We start from the raw sequence: 15993 nt of genomic DNA, 5'->3' as shown, positions 1-15993 counted from the left end.
TTGTGAAATCCCGTATGATTTGTAGCTTCGTGATACATTTGGGCGGATGACAATTTTAAAGCGAAAGCTTTACTGGCAGCGAACTTGCGATTTCGTCGTGGCCATGCTCCGAGGAGGCACATGACATCACACCGCGTTCCTCGTCGTTGCGCTCGCCTCTGCTCGCTTTGCCAGCTGCGTCCCCTTACAAAAATCGGTTTGACCTTTCAGTCATTCATGAGTCACCTATCAGTCACCCCGGTCACCTATCTGTAGACTCGACCTTTCTGTAGACTAAGTCCGCAGAATGTCTGCAGACACCGTGCGGACTGCAAATAGACTTGTCTGTAATATGCGTGCCCAGTGAGTCTGTGTGTGAATATATATATGTATCTATATATACATACATATTCTGACCATGACATATTTTATAATTACGGTTGCATAGTTTTGACCTTTCAGTCACCCATGAGTCACCCACCAGTCGCCTCCACGTAGACCTAGTCTGCAGAATGTCTGCAGACACCGTGCGGACTGCAAGTAGACTTGTCTGTAATATGCGTGCCCTGTGAGTGTGTCTGTGTGTGTGCGTGTAGATGTATACCTATATATAAGCGCATAAATATACATATTCTGAACCATGGCAAATTTTATAATTACGGTTCAATAGGTCTGACCTTTCAGTCACCCATGAGTCACCCACAAGTCACCTCCATGTAGAGCTAGTCTACAGATTGTCTGCATATTGAGATTCTCTGCATATCGCTACATGCTTCAAATTGTAGCGCACAATTAGAAGTATGTAGCGACAAAATATAAGGTTCCTGTGGTTTTTTCCGCCCCAAAGAAACTGGCTGGCTTGTGCGTGAAAACTGATCCCAACAAGGTAAACAAAACTGACTGTAAAAAGAGACATGCAGCCCCGCTTGTTAAATGTGCCGTGGGTGTCGTATATCAGATACCTCTCACATGTGGAAAGAAGTACATCGGACAAACCGGCTGTTGTATTAATGACCGATTAGCGGAACATAATCGCGATTTAAAAAATGGCACTGGTTCTCATCTGCCGCATCATTGTAAAGCCTGCGGAGAAAAAAGGAAGATTAAGTGTATGGACCAGTAAGGACCAGACAGCCCGTGAACTGTTGGAGGCCTACTATATTGAAAGAAACTGTAGCGATTGTGCTAGCGCCCCATCTATCTCCATTTATAAGAATGAAACTGTTTTTTTTTAGATACATAGGCGTGAGATACGTGTGTACCTCAGCCATCTTTATCCGCTTTTTGTAAAAACCTCGTGCGCATGTGTGGTTCTTGCTACCCATATTTGTTTGTCCTTATATTCATTCGCATACGCGCTGAATAAACAGTTGGAAGTTGAGCCTGTCCCGTCTCGCTTGCTGTGTGTTGTGTTCTTTCGGCGCTATAACCCTCTTCTGGAAACATGCACCAACTAGCCCCCCAACAAGTATTACTCAGTTAACATAAGGTTTCACTAGATTCCATCACACGTAGGAATTGATGGAAACGAGGGCGCTGACGCCCTTGAACGCCTAGCGCTGACATGTGTCCCAAAAGTGAAAGCTCCAAAAGCTTTTGAAAACCCTAAGTGTGCAATCCGCCTTCACTTTAGAGAGATGCAGAAGAATCCACACGAATCCTCTGTGACTCATGGATTTACACGCGAACAGGCGACGCTTTTATACCGCATCAGGACCGACTTCGCGTACACCCCAGCTTGGCTATTCAAGACTGGGCTTCGCGCTTCCCCACTCTGTGTTTTCTGTGGTGACATTGGCGACATCGAACATTTCATTTGGCTATGCCCACAGTTTGACACAAAAAGAAAAGCGATGGTCGACAACCTACAAAAGAGTGGTCTTACGCACAGGACCTTTGAAGACGTTGTTTTCCCCGGAGGGCTCGTGGCATTGAGGAAGAGAGCGCAACGACTGCTGATAGCCTTCCTGCGAGACAACGGGGCTCACCGACACCTGGTGACACACCCCTGATCTCAACTCGAAGGAGGATCAGGCGGAACAATTGCCGGCTATGTATGCCAGGGTAACCACACCTGCTTCAACATCACCACCACCACCACCACCTGTGATTATGCAATCACACAAGCTTGCTGGGATTTCTCAGCTTTTTTTTTTTCAGCATAAAAAAATTGAGATTTTCAAAGCAAAGCTGTATATTGCTAGGGTTGTGTGCATTTTTTTTCTCCGTGAGCAAACACTATCATCATCAATGGCTCATACCCCCGTAAGTATTTAGGCGCCCGTAAGCAAGCGAAAAAAATGCAATGGCTCACATCCCCGTAAGGCAGAGGCTACAAGCACTAAGTAAAGGGAAGTGAACAGTGCTTGAATTCATTGTAATCACGCATACAACGTACACAACAGCATGTCGAAAACTGCCCTCATCAATGCTTCACACCCCGTGCGCAATGGCTAATACCTCCGTAAGCAAGCAAAAAATGCAATGATTCATAGCCCCGTAAGATTCATGGCTACTCACTTTGCGTGAATTGGCTGCGTTGACACTACCTCTGTTGTCGTTGTCGGTGATTTCAATGTGGATGTGTCGCTACCTAAAAGGGAGCGGTTTACGCGTTCCGTGTTGCAGACATATCCCTTGCGATACCAAATCGATCCGGTCCAACCGACCATCCAGCGGCCTACGTGCATAGATTTGACATTATCAAAGAATGTGATTGCAGTTGCGAGTGAAATAATGACCACCGATCAAGACAATAAATGAATGTGCGTACCTTTCGTCACTATGACCCTCCATCAAGACAATAAGTAAGTTCGTACCATTGTTCAAAATTATGTGTCGACTCCTTGTCGTGTGCTAATAGCTTCACTGGTCAACCACTTTCACGGAGTAGAATGGCTCAAGATTTTTTATATAGGTTCTTTTTTCTTTCTTTATTCTTTCGGGATACCAAACACATCAGTTAAAGTACTATAAGTTTCTTTTTTCGAGTGCTTTCACTACGCTATTTATTTGGCTCCTCTAAATATGTTAGCCATAAATTAATGAATTCAAGAAGTGTTTCCAAGGTTGTCTTAATTGTGGTTGCTCGCTTCAGCGAAATTATATTACGTGCGCTCTTACAACTCGGCGCTTTCCTTTATATTTACAAACTGACCACGTAGTGACTGGTCAGTTCAAGTTAAGATGAGGTATATTCATCTTTCTTTTTCTGCAGAATAGTGCGAACAACGAGCGCGAGCCGCTTTAGCAAAGTGCGGGCGCAACGTTGCTATGAGTTGCGTGTTTTTCTGCATTGGACAGCTGCCGATTCAGAATTTCTTGAAGGCGCAAGAAATCCTTAATTACATCTTCTTTTCGGGTGACCTGTTTAACACTCGCAATAAAATAGGCGTGGAGTCTTGGCATATGCTTTACTTTACAAGCGCTCCTCTGGACGTCACAATATAGGATAGGAAAAACTTATTTAATAGCCTCACAGGGCGTCACCAATCCCCTTGAATCAAATTCGACATACCTATATGCAACAGTGTATTGTTCCAAATTTTGGGCGATCTACGCAAAATTAATGACCGCGCAAAAGAAAACGGTTACCAGTAGTTCTAACTCAAGCAAGCTTGTCTTTCCAAATCTACCGCGCGTTCATGAAGAAACCAGAGGTGCTCGCGAGCGAATGTATTTTTTTTCCTTGAAACTCGTTCAAACCCTACTTAACCGACTCACAAAGCAACGTTCGGTTCACCAGCTCGAACAAATATAATTTTCGCTCCATAGCTGAACCTGAATCGCACCGAAAAGCGTGAACACAGATCCGAAGTGACATAAGAGAACCTTCGGCTCGACACCCTGCCTGGAAGCTCTCGAAGTCTCGCTCACCGAGAAAAGTAAATATCAAAGGGGGCCAAAGAAAAACGAAGGCAGAAACCCCCATTCAATACAGAAGCATCCGAAGGTAAAAAAGGAGACTTAACCACACGACTCGCACGTAAGGGCACAGGCAGAGCTCGGTTTACAAGTTGTGCAGACTCTGTAGAAATTCGGTGCACAAGATCCAGTGGATGCCCTCATGAAGCCTGGGTGGGGCCCCATGTGGAACGCCACGCAGGCTATTAAATATGTGTGGGCAAAGCCCGTACTTTGACCACACACATTCAACTTAGCAGCCATAATCTTCGTTCATTTTCAGCAAGTTACAGCCAGCTCAATTCAAATTCTTCAGTACAGTTCTCTCAGGCAATAAATGGTGTTATTTGTTGGGATCGTCTCATACTACCCGCTCTAGCTGTCTCTTCTTGCCTATATCGCAGCCAGAACTGATAACATTTTATTGACTTCTTTTTCAAATAACTTTTTATTTACTATTTACGCCAATTGCAGCACCATAATTTTTTGCTGACAAAGAAGACAATGACCCAAAGAACAATTCCATCGCACTTTTTCGCAATTACCGATGTAAACAAAACAACAGCGTGAATTTGAAAATTTGTATCATTTTGTGTGTGTCTGTTTGCACATTAAGGGCACTTGTTGGGGTTAAATCATCGGACAGAAAGTACTGAGCTCATTTTATTATGTCATCTTCCTTCACCTAACTACTTCTGACTTCATTCTTACCAGGTGTGTAGTAACATACCACAGGCATGTCGCTCCGGGCTTCCAATTAGAATTGCTTCTTTCTTTTTGAAATTTTTAGATTACGTCACTAGTTATTTGCTCGTTACATTTTCCTTGCTTGTTAGTTTCTCTTCTTTTTGCGAAATTGTATACATCTGCCAATACCATTTTTTTATTATACTGTATTACAGCATAGTGTTGATTGATATCTTCTTTAGCATTCGCTTTTATCTGTCCCCTTTGTTATTAGTTCTTTCTTCGTATGTGCTGCTTTGTTGCAAATCTGTATAAATTATACAGCTTTGTTTAATTCCTCAAACCAGGGTCCCATTTACAGTATCGCTACGTTCTCTGGAGCCCTCGTCTGTATACACGGATTTTATAGCTTGTTTTATGAAAAAAAAAATAACTCACTGCCTGCCTGCCTGCCTGCCTAGGTACCTCTCATTGCATCTTTTTCTGCTCGGCGTCGCAAACTACCGTGAACAACTTGTGTCGGAGATCATAGTGTGTTCCAGTAGCGCATTTGACAGATGCGCACAACTTCTGCGTTATTTCATTTACGTACCTTTTTTTTGCATAGATGTGAGATTGCATTTGCTCTTATCACAGTTTTCGTCCTCCCAAATTCGCGTGCGGTGCCTGGAACATAAGTTGCATATGAGTTTGATTTAAATGTTTGCGATTTTCTCTTTCACCTACATAAGGCTGCTTTCTAAAGAGTTCCAAAAGATGTAAGAACTCGAATTTTGAAGCTTCATGCGCCACTAATGCAAACCCACACTATAACGGCCTGACGGCCAAAACTGTCATGTAAAATAATATTTTATTTGCTACTAAGACACTGCAATGTCATCGTAAATGACAGTGAGCTGCCTATTCCATGGCAAAGCCGAACGTACGTGGATTCTGTTGTCGAGAACGGGTGCAGAACAGCGCCCTATATTCCTCACTCACATCATCGCGTTAGGGAAGCGGCATACGCCAAATTTCACCATGCAGTGCCGACACAAATTATAAGTGGAGTGATTACAGAATGAAGGGCAATAAAACAAGTGCATGGGTAATTTGTGCTACGCCAAGCGCACTGCACGACTTCGAGTGGCATGAAGTGCATACCGCAGCAAGAACTAAAGACATTAGAAGCCAAACACGCACACAAGCCCTAAAACCATTCCAAGATGGTCAACTAACAAGCCCACATCGCAATCCTTGTCGAGTGAGCAAGCACGCTCAAGAACATGAAAATGCTGGGACTCTAGACTGCATCGTCATCTTCACTGAAAGCAAGTTCACCATATACTGCGTTTCTTCAAAGAGGACTGCACAGTACCGCCATCTTTTATTGCACAGTGAACGCTTTTGTTTATGTTAACGCGCAACTTCTCGCTACTTCTACATTTCATTTTATTCACCTTGACCCCACTGTATAGGTTGCCAGTAACTTACTTACTTGTATAAAATTATCTTATTTATTATTCTATTAGACTATAACAGTTGCAGGATGCCTGCCAGAACGAGGGAAGCGTAGTCAAAGACGGCAGGCAACTGCACTGCGTTATGAAATTCCTAAATAAGCAGTTCTAAGCGGGGCTTAGCTAGCGCGAGATTGTGGCAATGGGAGATCGCTGGGAGATGCCTTCTCTGCAGTGGACATAAATAGTACGACGATGATGGCGATTATTTGCAATGTTTCCAGCTACCACTTCTATGGTTCGTTCAGGGCAGCAATTCTAAATAATTCGATATTCGAAGTGTTGCTTTTAAAGCATGCGACGGCAATTTGCATATGCCATAAGGCGTCGTCTATGCATATTCAACATTGAAATTACCACTTTAGCCTGCCTCGTAAACCCACACTTGGTAGTTTGCTCAATGTCTGCGTAGTATTCCGCAAAGAGCAAACAACTTTTTCGCTCGGAAGGCGCCGTATAGACGCATAATTAAAGCAAATATAATACTATTCCTACGGTTCATACAAAAACAAAATTTCTACAGCGTAATGACTAAATGCATACTTTACTCCTATCAGGTTTCACCTCGATATATTGATACGATATATTGAATATTGATAATGCTGCTTCAGGGCAACTGCCCCGAAGCAATGCACTATTGAATAGCACACATTGATACAAAACTCAATTATCAGACACTCGGTAATCGGCCCCAAAGGGTCTGACTGCCTCATACACTTCTAGCTTTGCGCACGTCTCACTCTTAACGTGCCGAGTATTATTTTTTAAGCCTAACTTCTCCAGCTCCAATGGTTTCTTATTGAATTTTCGTCGACATCTGTAGCGGCCGCACATATAGTCTAAACAGCAGCCTCACTGTAAATTTGAGCCATGTATCGGCGATGAGCGTATTAAGACATGTGCACCTAAGAATTTGCTGCGTGGCGGACGCGTCCGCTGCGCATAAATAGCAAAAGAGCGCGTGCGCGATAAACACGATGACAGAGGTAGGTGCACCATGTTCGAGCTGCAGATACAATTGTTTCCGCGTTGCGAAGTGACGCAAACAAGTCTAACGGCTCGACAGCTCCACATGTCTGTCGTATTCACTTTTCTTTCCCTAGTAGAAGGGCTCTTCTGGAACTTTCTCTGAAGACTTCACACGAGCCAATATTTACCTCAAATATTTGAAATAGCGTCTGGGTACTGAGAGTGTGTTGCGGTTAGAAAGACTAAATCACGAGACATTTCCTCCTCTGTGTCTAGATTTCTTTTTACTTTTTGATCAAACGCACGTCGTTCCTTTGCTCAGCTGGCACTCCTCCTCTCTACATTGACCTTGGTTTCTGCACACGGAGTGCCTGCAACGGGGCCTACTCGCGAAACAAATCACGTTACGCAGTCCGCTGCCTTTGTTTGTCATGTGCTTTTCTTTTCCTTACACTCCTGTCTACGCGTGCCCTCCTGTTTTCCAATATTGATGATGCCACTTCCGCCCCAGCCACGAAACTCGATTTCGTAAGGTAGCCCGGTATAAACCGCGCCAGTTCAACGATGCTTCCAACCTCAATCCACGTGGACGGTAAGGAACTTTTCTTTTTCGAAAATAATTGAAATTCCGCGAGTGGCCTCAGAAACAATAAAACAAATTCGGCAGTAGCTCACTCGGACCTCTCCCTTCATATATCGGAAACCTGCGAGTCTCAGTCTTATAGATATATGAAGATAAGAGCAGAGAAGTGTGGCATTGTTCCTGCTATATTGATGTCTCGACAAGCTCCCTTTCAGTGAACTGCCGATAACTGATCAGCAACTTTAAAACTATTGCAGAATTCCATGGAAATCTAAGGCCACGAAAAAGTTTCCTTTATTTCTTTACATGTATGGAAATCCCATTGCTCCTCTTTTGTGTGTACGTGTGTGTGTGTGCGTGTGTGTGTGCGTGTGTGTGTGTGTGTGTGTGTGTACGTGTGTGTGTGCGTGTGCGTGTACGTGTGTGTGTGTTGTGTGTGTGTGCGTGTGTTCGTGTACGTGTGTGTGTATGTGTGTGCGCGTGTGTGTGTGCGTGTACGTGTGTGTGTGTGTTGTGTGTGTGTGTGCGTGCGTGTACGTGTGTGTGTGTGTGCGTGTGTGTGTGTGTACGTGTGTGTGTGTGCGTGTGTGTGTGTCTATGTGTGTGCGTGTGTGTGTGTGTGCGTGTGTGTGTGTGTGCGTGTGGCGCGCGCGCGTGCACGATGGAAAAGAATGCTTGCCCACTATCTGTCAAGTGCTACTAGGAAGCTTCTGCAGTAAGGTTTCTTGGTGCTGCTGCTGCTGTCGCCGCCGTCATCTCCGTCGTCGTGCTGTTCGTAGCGTCATCTTCTTCATCGCGTATCATCATATGTCATCACCGCGCCGCTCATCTCGCCTGGCTCGAGTCAAGAGCTAATAGAATGCGCTCTTACTCCCAGCGCAGTAGGTCGCCGCCCCCTACTTCGCTTTCCCGGATAAATGTAGGGACGATAGCACGGTTCGTCTGCCACCGTTACGTTTTCCTACATGGTTGTTGTTCTGCTGCCAACGCCGTCATCGTTGTCGCCATTGTTGTCGTTGTTGTTGCAGTTTTTGTCGCAGTCATTGTCATCGTCGTTGTGGTGATTCTTGCTGCTGTTGCCGGCGCCACCACCAACATTGTCGTTCGTTTGTCATCGTTGTCATGGTTTCCGCTGCCGCTGCATTGTTGTGGATGTTGTAGCTGCTGCTGCCACCGTCATTGTTGTTACGGTTGCTGCTTGTTCTTGTTCCCTAGTGAAATGGCGCGACCCACTCTGCGGGATCGGCCATGAATCGCACGGTGAAGAAAGTGTTAACAATTCTTTTCGATAAATTAGATTAAAGCTAGCTGTTGCCGCACCGCCGCCGTCGCCGTCGTTGTCGTCATCGTAGTCGCAGTAGTAGTAGTAGTAGTAGTAGTAGTAGTAGTAGTAGTAGTAGTAGTAGTAGTAGTAGTAGTAGTAGTAGTAGTAGTAGTAGTAGTAGTAGTAGTAGTGGTAGTAGTGGTAGTAGTAGTAGTAGTAGTAGTAGTAGTAGTAGTAGTAGTAGTAGGTAAGCTTTGAAGAAAGCTCAACACAATGAAATATAACCCGCCCTCCGTTCGCCAGCGACGTGTGCGCCTTCGATAGCGGGACAGCACCTCCAGCGTCCGTATAATTTCTATCGGAGTAAACGACTAGAGGAGTGCTTCACGTCAAGCAGGCTGCCTAGGGAAGCCAACCTCCTCTGACGCCCCTGTATCTTTTCGAAGCCTGTCTTGGCGTTGGCTCTTGCGAAGCCAGCCCTCCGTAGTTGCGGGGCCTTACGAGGCATTGTTTGGTTCGTGGTAGCATTTTATCACGTCCTTGTCACAACTGGCCCACGCCAGCAGCATTCGTCACCAGCCTAAACCTTGAGCAATGGATCACAGAATCCCTGTCAAAACTATCGCCGATGTGTTCTAGAAAACATTGGTGCGGATCCATTCGATATGTTCGTTGGAGTGACGTAAACGCGGGATACTTCAAATGCTTGGCGAATTGCCGTGTCCTCAGCTTTGTATCTGCCTTATAACCTCCATAAAATAAGCAAGGTGCACTAAATGACGTAGGTGGCCAAAGCTACCAAAGACCGATCCCTTCACCTTAAGCTTAGCATTAGAACGCTGTAGCCATGGATACACGCCGGCGGGAAAGGCAGAAGAAAAAAGGGAGGTAGGAAGGAAGGTGGACACCTTTTAGGTATACTAACTGTATCTACGTGAGCTGCCACCTTCGCGCACCTGTCAAGAAAGTGCTAAAAAAAAGAAAGACAAAAGAAGAAATCAAACACGAGCAAGTCGCGGAGGTAAAAACAAACGCCCTATTTCAATTCCACTTCTGCAGCGATTCTCCCTGATTCAGCGTCAAGGTCTCCGAGATCAAGAAAAAGATGAAACGGCTTCAATCTTCCACAGACCTCGTCGTCCGAGACGGGACAAAACTCATTTTACACTCCTCCAATTGAGTTGCCAACGTGTCAAGCACTCTGAAACACAGAAGTCAGGAAGCGATCCTGACGCACTACAGATCAAAGTAGATCGACCTCACCTTTCGACGGGTCAGGACTCGTGAGAAGAATAGGCTATCATTCTGTAAGATTGAATCTGCCAATGTGAAGCAGTTTTACGTGCAGCCCGCTGGCTCTGTCGCACAGGTGATGCATTGCGGAATTCTTTCAGTAGAGGGCAAAATATTGGTTCGGTGTGCGAGTCAATGCCCTCTTACGAAATGAGGTCGTGTCAACAGATACCCATGGGCAAGGAATCACCTATATCTCCTTCGATCGATGATAAATAATTTCTGCTGAATGTTTATGCTGAACACGTTTCGTTTCTCTTCAATATTATTACAGAAGACCAGCAGCGGATGATATCTGCCATCGAGAATTCTTTTTCTGCGAGTTTTGTTAAAAAAGAAAGTGTGGACTACACACTCAAGCTCTCAAAGTTACTTGAGGCACAGAAATGGTATCGTCTATTTCATGTGAATTTGGTTTTCAAAGCAGCATGCTTCTTTGGCAATAGGCGCGAACCATTACTGTCAAGGAAATCAGAGAACATTCCTGCATCGAAACTTACTGTAGAATTGCAGCAGATGTGCGCATGCCTTGTAACTCATTTCAGTAACGCCACTTGGTCCGTACTGCCGCAAATTTCTAGTACAGATACAATCGGTAATACCTTAATATATGCTTAAAGACTTAAAAACAACGTTATTTTCTATCGTTCTTCCGAATTTGATGTGTTTTCTTGGCGTGTACGATTGTACACGCGGCATTTAAAGCGAATGTTCGTACGTAACGTTCAAACCGACGCAGATAGTGCGCAACATTGTTCTTGGTCCAGTATTTGACAATAGTTCTCACTGGCGCTAGTTGTCTAACTGACCCAGTTTTTTTTGGCAGCAGTTTGCCGCGATATCAGGTATCGCGCTACTTTCTTTCTAAATATACCGTATTTACACGATTCTAACGCGCAATTTTTTCCGAAAACATTCCCTGTCGTATCTCATGTGCGTTAGAAGCACACTTGTGCGTAACGAATTACACGTAAATAATTACTTGTAATTCATTAGATTTTCTGGTAAACGTGTAAGATACTGCGACTTTCTTTGCTCTGGCATCGCTCACTGTAATTCAAGTGGTTTTTTTCAGTAACCAACTGCATGCAAGCAGTTACACTACTGATGGGACAAGCTGTGACGGGATACGCTGCTTTCAGAACCTGAATTTCTCGGGTAGTAAAGTAGGATGCCCGAAATATCGCCACACAGCAGACTCGAGCATGTTTAGAGAGGCTAACTCGAGAGCTCAGTATTTATTTCCTCATCTTAACACCCGGACAGATGTTGGCCGAAGAATTGAACAGGTGCTGGTGCATCTCGATTAGCGACTTTTCTTTGCCCCGATCAGGATAATATTCTCCAAGTATCAGCTCCAATGAAGCGCTGCGCCTTATAAAGAGGACCCTGATGCTGAGTGACCACAATCAACCGCGATGTTGTACGCAAGGTTCATATATGCTAGAACAGCACGCTACCCTCCAGCGCGCGCATCGAGCAAGTTTTCCGTGTCCCTGCTGATGTCTTCAAAACAAAAAGGAGGGACGTTGACCAACTGAATTATTGAAAAGTCATTTTTCCGGAAGGTAAACAACGTGTAAAGGACTGCATCAGATGCAGTAAAAGTGCGAGGCTAGGTGGTTCTGTTTACTATCTGTGCAATGCTAATAAACGTCCGGAGGAAAGTAACGCAAAATATGGTCCACTATTTTTTAATAGTTCCTCAGTTACTTTCGTGGGACAGTAATTGGTAACTGTAATCGATTGCATTTTTGATTGAAATAATTGTAATTGTCATCGGTTACTTTTTCTGGAACGCATACAAAGGGACCTATACGGTAAAACTATTCCAATCTATCTTTATTCCAATCTCCTGACGTCAAATTCGCGTAACCACTGACGCAAGCATCGGGCACCGCAGCGCTGTTTGAAAAGCCCAATAAAACGTGCAGCTCGCTTATAGGATGTCACTTTCTTTTGCTTTTAAAGCGAATAGCATTGCCTACGTCCAGCAGTTTTTCTTATCTAATTGGCTGAGAAGAAACGAAGAGCACGCTGAAATGGAGAGAGTTTCGATGGGGGTGAGCGAGCGCAGTGAAAGTAGATAGCCGGATTAGGAGGGTGGTGCCGGCGTCTTAGATTGGTCTGCTTCCCATACTTACCTTGCGGTGGCTGGTCGAAAGTAGCGGCGGCGTGCAACGGAAGGTTAAAAATGCCATTAAAATGGATCCTCAGCTCAGCAGAGTCGGCAGAATGATGTCTTTCACGTGTCGAAAAGTCTCGATAATGCGTCACTGCCACGCAAAATCTTGTATTATACGTAAATAAATTCATGCTCCCCAGCAACTTCGACTAGCCAGTGCCATTGCAATCGGCAGGAAGCCATCATCTATTCCTTTGGAATGGGTCAGCCTCCGGCTATTCAGAAAAACTTTCAGTATTGTCCGGCATATTAATTGGTCTTCAAGGCGTACACGTCAGTTTTACGTGGTGAGTTTCAATTGTTTTGTAGCATCGTGCGAAAGGCAGGTAAAATTGGCACAGACCGAAAAAGTTTGACCAATAGCAATTGGTCAAACGATCGATCCTTTCTTTGCTAACGGCTAAAAAGGCGTCAAATCAGATGTTAATATTTTTTTCTTTCGTTCGGTCTAATCACGCATTATCAGTGTACACATATCACATCAGGTGAGGCGTTTTCGCGGTTTTCGCAACGTCGCGTGACTGACAGGGCGTAGTGGGATGTCGCTCCAGAATTTTCTAGCCAGTCGCGGAGGGCTCATTGCAGAATTGGAATAGAAAAGTTATAGCGCGCAGTGGGCGCTATAACGTAAAGCTATATTCCAAACTTTTCTATTCCAATTCTGCAATCAGCCATCCGCGATTGGTTAAAAAACTTTCGGAATAAACCCACGCCGTCTTTCTCCCACGCGACGTCACGAAAACCGTGAAAACGCCCTATCTGAGATGATGTATGCACACTGATTATGTATGACTACACCGCACGAAATAAAATTAACCATTTCTCTTTCGACGCCTTTTTTGTTAGAATACTATGCCATTGATCTAACGTTTTCGGGCTGCGTCCATTTCGCCTCTCTGTCACACGACGTTTCAAAACAACGAAAACTCGTAGCGTCGAAGTGACGTGTACGCTTTAAAGCGTCGAATGACGTGTACGCATTAATATGTCGAACAAAACTGAATGTTTTTATGAATAGCGGGAGGCTTCCCAGTCCCAAAAGGAATAGAAGATGGCTGCCCACCGATTGCTCTGGCACTAGCTACTCGGACCGGCCGCAGTGCATGGGCTTACTTGCGTGCAATAAAGATTTTTCCATGGCACTATAACGTTGTCGAGCCCTTTCAGCACGTATACGACATGGCTCTGCCAACTCTTCTTTGCTAAGGATCCGTTTAAACGGAATTTTTAACACTATAGGTTGCACGCCACCAAGATTTTCGACCAGCCACCGCAAGTTAAGTAAGGGGAAGCGGATCAATCACAGACGCCGGCACCACCCCCTTCAACCGGTTATGTACTTGGTAGTTTGCGGGAGGAGAAAGAACGCTTATTCTGCAGCCCATATCTACTTTCACTGTGCTGGCTCGGCCTCATCGAATCCCTTTTCACTTGAGCGTGCTCCTCACCTCTTGTCAGCCAATTCGATAACGAAATATGCTCAATGTAGGCAATGCTATTGGGTTTGAAAGCAAAAAGAAATAACCTCCTACAAAGGAAAAGCGCACTTGATTGGGCTTTTCAAACAACACTGCTGCTTACCGCCCGTAAGCGAGGGCGCACCGAAGATGTCTTCAAGTTTTTTGGATGCCAAACCCAGACTTTTCCCCGCTTCCACGTTATTCATTCCGAAAAGCCAAACAAAACAGTGCGAAACATTTCACCATTCCTTGTTTCAAAGTCCCTGACTGATGTTTTTGGTCCAGGATACAAGGTGTCGAGGATAGTAGGCGGCGACCTCCTCATGGAGCTCCGCGACGTAAAACAATATGAGAAACTACCGCAACTAGTGTCATTTGGAGAGACCCCCATAACAGTAACCTCGCACCGTACAATGAACACCACCCGTGGTGCTGTGTCAGATGATGATTTGCTTGAGCTGACTGAAGTGGAACTCCTGGAGGGCTTCAGCGAACAAAATGTGATCAATGTCAGAAGAATTAAGATGAGGCGGGATGGTAAAGAGATTCAGACGAAGCACCTGATAATTGCTTTTGGATCAAGTGTCTTGCCCGAGTCAATCGAGGCCGGGTACATCAAGCTCCTTGTTAGGCCGTACGTGCCAAATCCACTCCGGTGTTTCAAATGCCAGCACTTCGGTCACAGCTCGCAGATCTGCCGAGGCCGCCAAATATGTGCGAAATGCAGTGCCCACGAACACACATCTGAAGCTTGTGAGAATGCTCTCCACTGTGCAAACTGTGATGGGGAGCACGCCGCGTACTCGCGGTCGTGCCCATCCTGGAAAAAAGAAAAGGAAATTGTAACGATCAAAGTAAAAGAGAATGTATGATTCATGGAGGCACGCAGGCGGGTATCGTACCTGCCCAAGAAAACCCTTGCTGATGTGGCGCGTGAGGGGGCAGCGTCACAACGGCCTCCGGCGGCTGTCCGACCCACAAGCAGTGAGTTGGCAGCTACGCCATCTGCCCCCGCGGCGGTTGCAGCTAGCGCTGCTCCGCCAACCCAGCAGACGGGGCCATCAACCCCGAAGGCGGGCGCAGCCGAGGCTGCCCCAACCTCCAAAGCCCCTTCCAGCGCTGGCAACGGCCAGCGCAGCCAAATCCCTCAGGGAGACCCATCGACCTCCGGGCTGGTGGGCGCAGGGGTATTGCCTTCCGGGGCAGGACTCTCTCGGAAAACCTCGCGCTCGCAAGAGCGCTTGTCCGGCGTCTCACAGCAGGCAATGGACACTACACCTGTCCTCAAGGCGCACCAAACGCTTAAGGAGCTTTGAGACTCGCTCGAACGCTTCAAAAAGGGCAGAAACCCTGTTACAGGGCCTCGAAAGGGCTCTGTAACCTAAGGCATCCTTTCCGTTTCCGCAAACACAGCACCAATTTTCTTTAAATATGGATACACAAATCATCCAATGGAATGTCCGAGCTCTTCTCAGGAATCTTGATCATGTGCAAGAACTTATCCATAAACACAATCCAAAAGTGCTGTGTTTACAGGAAACCGACTTAAAACTAAAACACACAAATTTTCTTCGACAGCACGTTACTTTTCGCGAAGATCGCGATGATGCTATCGCATCATCGGGTGGTGTTGCAATTGTAATTCAAAAAAGCATAGCCTGTCAACGTTTACAGCTACGAACGGCCCTTGAGGCAGTGGCGGTTCGAGCTATTCTGCTAAACAAACTGATCACTCTTTGCTGACTTTATATACCCCCGCATTAAAATCTAAGCAAACATGAATTTCAGTCCTTTATAGGTGAATTGCCAGAACCCTATGTTGTGCTTGGCGATTGCAATGCACATAACTACCTGTGGGGCGACCCTCATATAGATGCGCGAGGACGTCTTGTCGAACAGTTCCCTTTTTCTTCTGGTGCGTGTCTGTTGAATACGAAGGAACACACATATTACTCTCTTGCTAACAGAAGCTATTCTTCCATAGATCTTAGCATAGTCTCCTCGTCTGTACTGCCTGAACTTGAATGGGAAGTTACCGACAACCGTTACGGCAGCGATCGCTTCCCTATACTGCTAAGATCACCGAAAGAAAACGAATATCCACCCCACGCTCCTAGGTGGAAGATTGAGACAGCTGATTGGGAGAAATTTCGATCTCTTACTAGTATCTC

The 15993-nt window shown here is 45.5% G+C and overlaps 1 protein-coding gene across 1 annotated transcript; it reads left to right on the top strand.

Moving 5' to 3' along the window:
* The first annotated feature begins 14697 nt into the window (after positions 1-14697).
* LOC139047858 (cyclin-dependent kinase inhibitor 1C-like) lies at positions 14698-15138 on the top strand. Its single transcript, XM_070522004.1, has one exon. The coding sequence runs from the start codon at positions 14698-14700 to the stop codon at positions 15136-15138; it is 441 nt and encodes a 146-aa protein (XP_070378105.1).
* The last annotated feature ends 855 nt before the right edge of the window (positions 15139-15993 follow it).

Source organism: Dermacentor albipictus, chromosome 7, assembly GCF_038994185.2.
Source record: "Dermacentor albipictus isolate Rhodes 1998 colony chromosome 7, USDA_Dalb.pri_finalv2, whole genome shotgun sequence".
Lineage (NCBI taxonomy): Eukaryota > Metazoa > Arthropoda > Arachnida > Ixodida > Ixodidae > Dermacentor > Dermacentor albipictus.
This window is presented reverse-complemented; position numbering and strand designations above follow the sequence as displayed.